Here is a 13,083-nt window from a genome sequence, read left to right as displayed (position 1 = left end):
GTATCAACAACCTTTGTTTTATGAGTTTTTTTGTATTTTCATCTTAGTTTTTTTATTATAATCAAGTTAACATAGGAGTAATTGAGTAATTTAAAAACATAGTTGATACATGCATTACACGTATTAGTACATTGGTTGTATCTACATCATTTGAGCAGTGTATGAAAAGGTGTTTAGCTATGAAACAGTGATTTCGAGGAGGCATTTGATTTCTCTCGATAGCTTTTCCATCCTTGGGTCGTGCGTGCAGTCAACGGACCTCTGATATTGCATCAACAATCTTTTTTCTTCTTCTTTTCTCTCCCATGTTTTAGGGTAGCCATTTAATTTGTTTTTTTCTTCAGACTTAGTCCCTATTCTTTTTGTTATAATTTTTTTATATGGTTATAATTTTTTTATATAAAATAATTTATAAAGTTGAAATTTTATTTTAATTTCATCCTTGTTCTATTTCTTTTATCTGTTAGATATGGTTCTTATTTTTTTTATTGTTAATTGTTTTATTCGAGACAATTTTTACAATTGAATTTTTTCAAAAAAAAATCATCTTCATTTATCTTCTTCCTATTAGATTTGATTATCATTCTTTTATTGTTATTTTCTTTTTTTTAGCAAATTTTTTAAATTGATATTTTTTTTTTAATTTCATCATTCAACACTAAATTAGTTAAGAATTGCATTTTTGGTTTGAGCCTAAGTCTTTCATTTCATGAGTTGTATTTTTGAGAAATTAACCCAGTTTTAGAACATTCACCCAGGTTTGCTCTTCTTTTGTTTTCTTTTTCTAAGCTCATGTTCTTACAATTTCATCTTTCATTATTTATTTAATTGGAAATTAAGCTTTGTAATTTTTTTTGTTTTTTTTATAGGATTGTTTTTACTAATTTTCAAAATAACTTGGGTTATTTTGAGTCATTTTATTTGTTTTTATTTTTTTAATTTAGTGCTTTTTAAAGAGATTTTATTTTTGAAATAAATTAAATTAGTTGATTAAATATAAACATGAAATGTTCACTTTATGGTATTTTATTTGAATTGCTACTCTAATGACATACATGGCCTTTTCACTTGTCATCGTGCAACCATTTATTTGTGACGCTTGTAGTTGGTGCAATTTCTATTTGGCTATAGTTAAATATTTTTTTTATTTCATTAATTATCTCATTTTACTCTTTATATATTGATTTTCATGTTTGACACTCTTTAAAAACCAAAGGGAATTGCTAAATTTTTATATCAAATTTGATCGTTATTATTTTGATTTCTATTTTTACTAACCATTTTCTTCTTGAATTTAATCATTTAATATTTAGTTTTAAAAAAATTGGACTTCATTAATTTTCTTTAATAGGAAATCTCAATCGCATGACTTATTTTCGTGAGTTTGTCAAGTTGAAATGAGTTTGCTCGAGTCTTTTTTTTAGTTTTTTTAATAGAAGTTTTTTAATCTCATCCTCTAATTTTTGGTTGGTTGGGAATCGAGCTACATATTATTTTTATTTTTTAATTTATTTTTTATGAGATTATTTCAACCTCATAACTTGTGTTGTGGGTTTGATAAGAATAATATATATTTACTTCAAAAACAATTTGTTATTTTTTAAAATTAAATTTTTTCTCAATTTTATTATTCAATGGTGGATTTATTTAGAATTAAGCTTCATCAATTTTTTTCAATTTTTTCCCATGTAATTATCTCATTTTCATTATTCATGTTATAAATATGACTGTATAAATAAAGTTAATTTAGATTTTTTTTTCATCCAACATTGGGGTGGTTATAAATTAGAATTTCTAAATATTTTCTAATTTGATTTCTCTTAGGTAATCTTGTAACACTCCTCACTTTATTTTGATATTTTCAAAAACACAAACAATCATTTATTGTAAAAGGAGTCGTAATTTATTTTTTAAAGTTGATTTAGCATTATCTTATTTTATCATAATTTCCGTAAAATGAATCTAATTTAACTTGTGACACTCATTTTATACTATACATGCATTTCATACATGTAAATGGATTTTTTTCATTTAAAAATAGTGAATGTATTGAGTTTAATAAAATTTCAACAAAGCTTTCTTTATATGAAGGCTTTACCTAAAACTTTATCTGGCATTAATACCTATAGATACAAAAACAACGCAACTTATATTTGGCTCAAGCAACCAATACCCGAGTAAATATGACCTTAAGCAAACATACATTATTTTCACAAAATACAGTCTTATATAATATGTCTCTATTTACAAGAATTACATTGTCACCACATATTTACAATTATCTATATATGACAAGTAGTCATTTCTTTTAATACAACATAATATTATTTTAAATTAAAATATACACAACTAAAACTCATATAGTGGGATTTATTACAGAGTTCCACTTAAATAATAATGCAATAAGAAGTTATGGTATAAACCATAAATATTAAGAGGGTTAGTGAGAAATATTTGCATGGCACACACAAGATATAAAATATAAATGCATTAATAACATGCAAGGCTATAATTTATTATATCTCATTTACTACATTCATGGTAATTCATTTATATTGGCATGTTTTTTCTTCATTTACACTTATTAAATTTCCACAAATATTTATTCAAAGCTCAATACAACATCTACATCATCTACCCCACACATACACACACACATATATATATATATAGTCTATTTTATTAATCTTCCTTTCCTTTCCTTATACCTGTAAGTTTACAAATTTACTACAAGTCAATTCTTTATTAACATTTATACTCATTAAACCTCATGTTTTAACCTCTAACAATGTGACTAACTTTTCATATCTCAATCTCCTCTTAGTGATCTAACTATGCCAATATTTTATTTTTCTCGACCAAGAAAGCATATTCCTTCTCATATTATTTTCCCTTTTTATAAGAGTATTTTTTTTTTATTTTTCTCGACCAAGAAAGCATATTTTTCAATTAATGGCATTACCCAACCTTGAAATCATATTTTATTTGATATCATTTTCATGGTAATGAACACTTGTATACAAGTATGTGTGTGTAAACGTCTTGTATTCTAGCATTAAAAAAACTAAATTACCCTTTAAATTAGAATTTCTTAACTAGCATTCACGGGGCTTTTTTTGTATTTTCATCCTAGTTTTTATAGTACAATCAAGTTGAATTAGAAGTAATTGGGTAATTAGTAGATATAAAACATTATTTTTTAATAAAAAAATATTGTTGATATGTGCATTACATGTATTAACATATAGGTTGTATCTGTATCATTCAAACAGTACGTGAGGAGGTATTCGATTTCACTCAGTGGCTTTTCATCACTAGGCCATGCATGTGGTCAACAAATCTCTAGTTTGGCGTGAACAACCTTTTCTTTAAGGATTTTTTGTATTTTCATCCTAGTTTTTATATTATAATCAAGTTGACTTAGGAGTAATTGAGTAATTTAATATATATATATATATAACATATTTTTATTAAAAAAAAGATGGTTGAGACTGGCAATACATACATTAGCATATGGGTTGTATATGCGTTATTCAGGTGGTATCATTTACAATGGCGTTAAAACCATCTCGATGAGTTTGTTATAGTGCTAAGGAGGTATTCGTGGTAGAGTAATGATGAGTCTTCAATTTGCTTCTCTTTCTTCTCATCCCCATTGTAACATTTGCAGCTTATTTTTTATAGTTAATTATTGTTATTTTTTACTTTATTTGTTATTAATGGATTTTTTAATCATAATATGAAATTAATTGAACTTATTCAATCTAATTAACTCAAAGATGCGAGTCTCTAATTTTTCTTACTTCTTTAAAAGTATTAGCATGACTTCAATATATTTTGTTTGTATTAGGATAAATTTAACTCGGCCTGCAAAGTTGTGTGGGCCACTTATCTAGCTAAATGAATCTAAAAGAGGTAAAGGAAATAGTGTAGTAATTTTTATTATAGCTCCAGACTCAAAAGAAATATATATTAAAATAGTGAATTCACATTTTTATTTTTATTTTTATTTTTCTAAAGTTTTATTTTAACTTCATCCTTTTTTATGTTTGGTTAATTCATTATAGAACTTTATAGTTCATTTCCATTCACTTTGCATGAAATTCTCACAGTGTGCACTTTTAAGTACTAATCAATAGTTCATTTTCATTCACTTTGCATGAAATTCTCACAGTGCTGTGAAAAATTTAAAGCTCGATTGACTCTCAGTTTATAAAAAAAAAATTGAATTTATTGATTTGGAATAATTAAAGTATTAAAGACTAGAATTAAACTTGCTAAATTAGAGACTAATTTGAATAAAAAAATAGGAAAAATGGTTAGTGCATACGTGCCAAAACATGGGAGAGTTTTCATTTTTTAAAGACGCATGTGGCAACCTTCTACATCTATCCTAGCCCTTCCTACATGTCAACAGAATTAGTTTATTGTGTTTTACCTTTAATTATGGTGCATTTAGTTGGTGGAGTTCTTATTTGGCTCCCTTTAAAAATTCTTGTTTTATTTTATTTATTTCATTTTTTTCCTCCACACATCGATTTTCATGTATGGCGACACAAGTTTACTTAGGTCCATTTAAAAAAAAAAAAAAATTTTATTTATTTTATCTTTTAACTTTTGATTGGTTCGAAATTGAGTTGCATATTGTTATTATTTGCATGGTCGCAGGTTTGCAAGATTCGAATAGGTTAACTTGAGTCTTATTTTTATTTTGTTAAATTGTTTTTTTAATTTTATTCTTCAATAGTGGATTGATTATAATTTAAGTTTATAACTTTTTCAATTTACTTTTTAAGAGGTTATTTCGATCTCATGACTTGTAGTGTAGGTTTGATGAGAATAATATATGTTTACTTGAATTTTTTTTGTTATTTTTTTTAATTTCATCATTTAACATTAGGTTTTTTGGGAATTGAACTTCATTAGTTTTTTTCATTTTGAGAATTAATTTTCATTAGTTTTTTTTTTCAATTTATTTTGCATGTGATTATCTCATTTTCATGATCCATATTGCAAGTATGACAGTATAAATGCAGTTTATTTATATATTTTCTTTTTCTTTTTCATCATCTAATATTAAACAGTTATGAATTGGACTTTGTAAATATTTTCTAATATGCTTTTTATTGGGTAATCTTGTTGTAACACTCCTCACTTTATTTTGGTATTTTCAAAAATACAAAAAATCATTTACAGTAAAAGGAGTGGTAATTTATTTTTTAAAGTTGATTTATCCTTATCTTACTTTATCATAATTTACTCAAAATGAATTCAATATAACTTGTGGCACTTATAGTATACTACACATGCATTTCATACATGTAAAGGGAGCTACCATTTAAAAATAGTGAATGTATATTCAATTTAATAAAATTTCAATAAAGTTTTCCTTGTACGAAGGCTTTACTTTATTTTGCATTACTACTTACAAAAACAAAAAATAATACAATTCATATTTGGCTCATGTAACCAATACCCACATAAAGATGGCTTCAAACAACCATCTATCATTTCCACAAAATACGATCATATATAGTATGCCTTCATTCATAAAAATTATAACATTACCATAAATTTATGATTATCTATATATGTAGATAGTTATTTCTTTTAACATAACATAATATTATGTTGAATTAAAATATACACAATTAAAACTTACATATTAGAATTAATTATAAAGTTTTGCTTAAATAATAATGTAATAGGAAGTTTTGGTATAAGCTTTTAGTATCAAAAGGGCTAGTGAGAAGCACTTGCATGACACACACACTATACAGAATATAAATATTAATAATATTCAAAGTTATAATTCAAGTATTTAAATAAAGGTAATTCATGCAAATATTAATCTACTTTTCGGATATGCAATAATCACATTCATTTACTATATTTATACATGGTAATTCATTTATATTAACAATTTTTTTTTTCCTGTACACATTAAATTTCCACAAACACACATATATATTGTCTATTTTATTAATTTTCCTGTACTACATATATATTGTCTATTTTATTAATTTTCCTTTCCCTGTACTATAAATTTACTCCAAGTGAATTCTTTATTAACATTTGTACTCATTAAACAATATGTTTTAACCTCCAACAATACGACTGACTTTTCATATCTTAATCTTCTTTTAATTGATATCAATGATTTATTTGTCTAGCAACGAAAATGTATTTCTTTATATATCATTTTCCCTCTATATAGGTGTACTTTTCAATTAATATCATTACCCTACCCTAAAGGCACATTTCATTTAATATTATTTTCCTACCCTGAAGACATATTTCATATGATATCATTTTTTTTTTATGATGAACACTTGTATACAAGTGTGTGTATGGGCGCGCGCAAATATCTTGTATTCTAGCATTTATAAGAATAACTTGAATAATAAAAAAGGTAAGGAACAAACCCTTACGTGGAGTTCCTATTATTTGTGCTCCTGATAAAATGGGTCTCACTTTGAACATTTCTGCAAAGAATCTCAAATGCTAATAAATTAACATTATATTTGGCTGAAAACAATCATTTATTCATTTAGCAAACAATTTAACCTAAGCATATAAGTAAACAAGTTCCCACAAGCATTTGCATAATCTTAACTTATTTTGACTATTATAAACATATTCACAATCAATCCATTCTTCAACAATAACTTAAGCATATTTAATCATTCATACCTTCAGACACACACTCACGTTTGGTTATCTCTTTCCCTTAAACTTTTGGTAAACAATAATAATATCACACATGTACTTTTTAGTTATCAATCCATCAACATACATTTATGATTGTCCTAACAGTAAAAAATACATGCATTTGTGTCGTGTTATATGTGACTTTTATATCGCATATATTTTTAACAATCACAAGTTCCAGTCGTTATTTGTGATATTTAAGTTGTAGATTTTAAACATGACATAAGCTCCATCAAGTGTGCTAGGCCCCCAAAAACTCACTCCTTATCATAAGTTGATTAGGGAATGTAACTCTATTGTTAGCTTTTTAGTAAGCATTGTATTACTACTTGTAGAGGATTATTTCACCAACTTGCTAGAGGTTGCTTTTAGAACCTATTTATAGTAATACATTAAAATTTTGAATGTTTTAAAATTATTTTTTATGTTTCTAAATCATTTTGATATACTGATATTAAAAATAAATATTTGATTTTGATATACTGATATCAAAAATAAATATTTGAAAATAAAAAATAATATTATTTTGATACATTTCCAAATAAAAAAATACTTAGAAAAGCAAACATTACTACAATACTAAATATTATCTTAGCTTAGTCAACCTGAAATCCCAATTTAGCAATCTTTTTTAACTAGAACCAAATAAATTAACTTCAGATCGATTAATTTAAAATTTCAATCCAAGACCCTCTTTAACAAGAATAAAAATATTATCTTCAACTCAATTAACCTAAAATCTCAAACCAAAAACCTCTTTTAACCAAAACTTTAGTATGTGTCTTTAGCTTAGTTAATTTAAAATCTCAATTTAATGATTTCTTTTAATCAGAATTAATAGCCTAGTTTACTTAATCTAAAATCTCAATTCAATGATTTCTTTTAATCAGAATTAATAGCCTAGTTTACTTGATATTGTAATTTGGCAATCGCCTTTTAACTTGAACTAAAATCTAAAAAACAACTTAGCTAACTTAAAATACCAATCTAATAATTTTTTTTAATCAAAATCAAAATCTTCTTACTTTCTAATTATTGTTTGATATTTTTTATGATGATATGGTTGTTCTTTTCTCATGAATATACTTTTTAATTGTAGTGTTGTTTAGAGATTCTTTATGATAATATAATTGATCTTCTTTTTTTAAAATAATATTTTCTAGTGTTGGATTTTTGTCATTTTTTTTAATTATAGGATTTTAAAGAAAAAATATTATTTTCTTATCATGAAGTTCAAAAACTTGATTTTTTATTTTATTTTATTGTGTTTTTTTTTTATCTTTTTAATATTAACATATTAAAAATAATTAAAAAAAAATATTTTAAAATACTTCTGAATCAAACACGATCGTAGCTAATTAAACTACTGGTCTCTTCATTCCCTCTACCTTCCGTCCTTTCATTTCTCTCTATTAAACCAAAAAAAAAAAAGGAGAAGAAAAACACATACACGATTTGTTTGAATCATGCTTTTGGACCGCATTTTAAAAAAGGAGAAGAAAAACACATACACGATTAACACCCTGCTTTTGGACCGCATTTTGCAGGTTTTGCTTCAGATGAACATCAACGCTGCAAAACTTGCTTGAATTCATTTTATTTACCGCATCATGCTTTGAAGTGCTGTTTTCGGTTGTGTTTCTGTCAACAGTTACAAATGTTTGGTTGAATATAATGGACATCATTTCAGTGATGCTTTAAGGCCTTCCATTGCTAGCTTACAAGAAAAACTTCTCATTGCACGTGAATTATTTAGAACATCAGAGTATCTGAATCAATGGCTCAGGAAACAACTTTGGAGCTTCAGCATCGTTTACTTCTGAAGATCTAAAATTGGCCTTCAAAAATCACAATTACCAAGTTCAAAATATGGGCACCGATTGATGCTTTGTCAAAAAAATATATATACACCCACAACATAAATCAAAGGACAGCCAACTTCATGCAACTTGGGTGCTTGTTTCTTCAGAATCAGCTACAAACCACTTGTTGATCTGGTTATGAGCAACAATTACCTGCAGATGCATTTGTTTTTGTATAAAGACACTTGAGTTTCTGGTGAAAGTGATAGTATAGAAAGAAAGCTGAAGGCCAAACCAAAATACCTGTTTTTCCCAGTCAGTTCTGTAGGTGACTATAAGTAGAACAACAGTTTGAATAAATGTCCCAATCAACATCCCAACCCAAACACCCTACAAAACAAGATTTCTGAGAAAGTAAAACAAAGGAAATAGCTAGCGATGAAGCATTAGGTGGGCTGCAGAAGGTGTACGAGACACATGCTTAGCTAAAATCAATTATATGAAAGCATACTAAAGAATTACACTTTCTATATGATTCTTTCCCATTATCCTGTGTAAGGTTGTAGAGACTCTGAAAAATATCATGAAAGAAAGGAAGCGATGAGAATGACTCACTTTGACTTGCATATCCATGACATAACCAAGCACAACTCCAATAGGAATTCCGACCAAGTAGTAGCACGCTATATTAATGTACGCTACAATGCTCTGCCACCCAGCCCCAACAGCAACTCCTGTTAAAGAAAATAAGTGGATGGTGTATTAATAAATGAATATAGGAATGCATGATGGTGCTTCGCCGTAGGTTTCTTACGACTTGCACTTGTTTTCTTTTCATGTCCTGGTTACAACATCAGTTACGGTGTGTGTGTGTATATATATATATATACAAGGAAAGAAGCGCCAAGAACTTGGTAAGTTACCAGAGAGCACTGGTTGTACACTGTTCAAAAGTATGGAGAAAGCGAGTAGCGGTGAAAGATTTGTGACAGCACTGGCCACCGCATGACTTGTAGTAAAGACGTAAGCAAGATTTCCTCTGGCAAATAAGAATAACAAAAACAGTAGAAAGCCAATTGAAAATGATGTAAGAACTGTCACCACGATCGAGAACTTTGCAGCTTTTGAGCTCCCTCTCCCAAGTTCATTTGACACTCGAACACTGGAGTTTTCAACAAAAACATGAAACAAGAATCAAATCAGCTGTCTGAAAGATACACTCACATGTACATATTCGAAGCATCTCTGCTTCTTCTTTTTTATGTGGTTAACTGATTTTATCGCCATAAATATGAACTCCAAAGAAGATAATGCCCATGATTGAGATGATAATACACCTTGCAGCAGCCAAGAAACCAAGAGATATCATCATTTCCCACCCATTGATGTTGAGGCTGCAAACAGGAACATCTTTAAAGAACTTTCCTAATAAAGAAGAATAAAGTATAGGGAAAAAAAAACATTTGCCAAGGAATGATTACCAGATAGAAAGAGCGTCGATAGCAACCTCTGCATTTTTCAAGTTTCCTGTTAAAAGAACCAGCACTGTGTTGTACCAGAGCTCGAGGCTGTAATGTACCATGAATTTAACTCAAACTCCAGGTGAATATGTTGTGGACGTCACAAGTGAAGAGATCGACCCAACAGAACAGTGTTTAAAAGTTCAACAATTTTACTCCCTTTCTTATTAAAAATAAAAGAACTCTAATCTATGCCTACATCAAAGATAAACTAAAAAATATGCAGGCCTTAGTTAAAAACTCAGCAACGTCCTATAGCTCCAAAACCATTGAAACCGATTAATCCTGTCGATTCCAGCTACTTAAGGTGTCAAACCATAGCACAAGCATGCTGATCCCATATTGAGTTTCTTTTACGAACCCATACAGCAACTACGTAGTGATTTCGTTACTAAATTAACCAACCAATATAGTGTTGAAAGTAAACCATATTTCGATTTTGAAAAATAGAGAATCTATTATGAAAAACAGAGAAACCGGTGCAATGTGTGGTGATAGATGGTGGAAGATGAATAAGTGTAGGAAAAAGTGGAAGAATGCATTTTTCCTTAATTTACTCATCTTCATAGTGGCATTCTAATGTTTTAACAGTTGTAATTTAAAGCATGCCACAATCCGAAATGGTAAACTGAACGCTCCAGCATATTAAGCTGTGATGTATCCATACCAAATTCTAGGTAATTCATGATTCGAACAAAATCAGAAGGTGATAAAAAGCCTTACCAAAGCATAACACCAGATGACAAAGAAAGCTTGATGACAGGCCAGAGATCTTTGAAAGCTAAGGTCGAGAATCCTTTCCATGTCTCACGGCAACCTCCACAGGTTACAAACATAAGCTGACCAATATTTGGTATCCAATATGCCAAAATTGTCGACATCATTGCTCCCGGGATACCAAACTTGTATTTGACAGTTAATAGCCATGAAAGGAAGACGTGGATTGCTAATGTAAGTGCTGCCAAGTATGCAATAATCATGTTCTTGCTCTGCGCTTGTAGGAACATTTGGCAGGTGAAGGACGGAATGAAGGAAAACATCACAGGGATTAACCACAGGGAGATATTTCCAGACACTTCCGCAATATAATCCTCCTGGCCCAGAGCCTTCAAAAGTGAAGATGTAAAGAAAAACAGAGGAAGAAGCAGCACAGCTGATAATATTAAAACTATCCATGATCTTTGGAGATATACTCCAAGCATATGATATTGCTTTGCACCAAAGGCTTGCCCGCAGAGAGTTTCCAACGCACTAGCCATGCCAAGCTGCAAATTCAAACGGCACATTTATAATAAAGGAAATGCAACGATACAGGCAGCCAAACAACCAATTGCATGTCTTCTAGCACTTAAAATGGGAGTACTTTCAAAACTTGAGAAAAATAAAATCATTCCAGTAAATATTTTCCTGTCTTCAAGTTTCTAGATTATATGTCACATACTGCAGGCATTAAACATCAAATTTCATTTTCCACTTTTTAATGGCCTTTAAAACTAATTTTCATTTTCCTGATTCAGAAATTGGCTGACTTATGGTTTGACAGCATGCAAGAAATTAGCCAAGTTATGAACCTTTTCCTTTTTTTAGGTCTTCTGGGGGGTGCATCGGACCTTCAGCTGTAGAACAAGAGAGAGTTTTCCCCTCCCCATTCAACCATGCACCTATCCGAAATTTGAACTTAAGAACTACAGGCGTACCATAGGCTAGAAGTCTGCATCTAAGCATTGAACATGAACTTCGTTCAAGAAACTAAAGGGATGTGCTATGTTGATGCCAACACTAACTGCTTCACTACACTAGAGTCATAATAAGGACTCGCAACATCTGAGAATCAATTTTTAAAGGATGCCATACAGGAAACTTGTACCAACAAAGAATAGAAACACAAAATCAAATGAGTCAAACTACTTTCCAGGATCCCATTGGAAAACCTCAAAAGGACTGTGAACACAAGCGAGTAGGCAGCTAGTTCTGTGGAGCCGATATGCCCAATAAATGCTTGACTGACTACATTTATCCCGAACGTAGAGAATCTGGTGAAAATAGCAGGACCAGCAACAACCCACATCTTCTTCGTCTCGGTCCATAACTTGTCCTTGAACCTCAATTCCTCAGCATATACCTCTCCTCCTTTTCTCAAAAGCTTTTCGTTGATCTTCCCCTCCATTTCCCCAGCAAGCCTGTACTAACCCCCAAAACTTTAGCTATCAATGAATAGAGAACGAGGTTCAACTCCCAGAGAGACAACTTGTATAGTTCAGAGCACAGTTATTGAAAAGAGAAGAATTCCATTGGGACACCACACCTGCTAAAGATTCTTGGTTAAAGAGCAAAAAGGAAAGGAAAAAATACTCGAAGAAAAGAAAAGAAAAGAGAATCTATAATGCAATCATAGAAGTAGGCCAATTTAAGCACTTTGACACCCCTGCGTGCAACACGATCTGTTTACTTAGGGAAGAGGATGATGACTTACAAGGACGAGAGAAAAGCAAGTGCAAGGCCAAGGAGATTCAACTAGCAAAGAGAGGTTTTTATCTTGATGCCAACAGACCAATTTTTAGTATTTTTTTTATTATGGTTATAAATTCGATACATATTTCCTAAAAGTTTCAAGCTTTCATGGATGAATTCTAGTAATTTTCTTTTTGGCACCCTCTTCTCTAAAGTGTACTTCGCTCGAGAACTGTCTGCCGAGCAAGTGACCTCCATGACAATTGGTCAGCGCAAGCCTACTTGTGTTTTTTTTTTTTGTCTTTTCTCATATTAATTCTGTACAATTTGAAAATTCTTTTCAATTCAAATTATTATTTTTTAATATTTTTAAATTACTTTGACGTTTTGGTATTTAAAAAATTATGATTTTAATGTACTTATAAATTAAAAAAAAAACTTCAAAAACCAATATTTATCTCCCCGAGTCTCGTTGTTTGACGGTGGACCATATCATTTAAAGCTGCATGACCGGCTTGTGCCCCCACCGCCACCCACTGGTCGAAAAACGAGTGCATGCAAAGACTATAGGTACAGAGAGTCAGGTGGGAAAGGTGCTT

General features: G+C 29.8%; 1 protein-coding gene and 1 long non-coding RNA gene across 2 annotated transcripts; one reads left to right on the top strand and one right to left on the bottom strand.

Annotated features, from left to right (window-relative positions):
* Positions 1-1,236: 1,236 nt before the first annotated feature.
* Positions 1,237-10,537, top strand: LOC105117296 (uncharacterized). The gene is made up of 3 exons (XR_840715.1): positions 1,237-1,248; positions 3,491-3,494; positions 10,341-10,537. It is a non-coding gene; the product is annotated as an uncharacterized LOC105117296 (long non-coding RNA).
* On the bottom strand, positions 8,426-12,729 carry LOC105117297 (protein TRANSPARENT TESTA 12-like). The gene is made up of 9 exons (XM_011014909.1): positions 12,474-12,729; positions 11,946-12,216; positions 10,757-11,298; positions 9,995-10,081; positions 9,851-9,907; positions 9,437-9,675; positions 9,129-9,247; positions 8,817-8,903; positions 8,426-8,726 (listed from the first exon to the last, which is right to left on the bottom strand). The coding sequence occupies exons 2-9, from the start codon at positions 12,198-12,200 to the stop codon at positions 8,652-8,654; spliced, it is 1,461 nt and encodes a 486-aa protein (XP_011013211.1). The 5' UTR covers positions 12,201-12,216; positions 12,474-12,729; the 3' UTR covers positions 8,426-8,651.
* Positions 12,730-13,083: the final 354 nt, after the last annotated feature.

This window comes from Populus euphratica, unplaced genomic scaffold (genome assembly GCF_000495115.2).
Source record: "Populus euphratica unplaced genomic scaffold, PopEup_1.0 scaffold1293.1, whole genome shotgun sequence".
NCBI lineage: Eukaryota > Viridiplantae > Streptophyta > Magnoliopsida > Malpighiales > Salicaceae > Populus > Populus euphratica.
The sequence above is the reverse complement of the archived record's forward strand: the minus strand, read 5'-3'. Positions and strand labels throughout refer to the sequence as shown.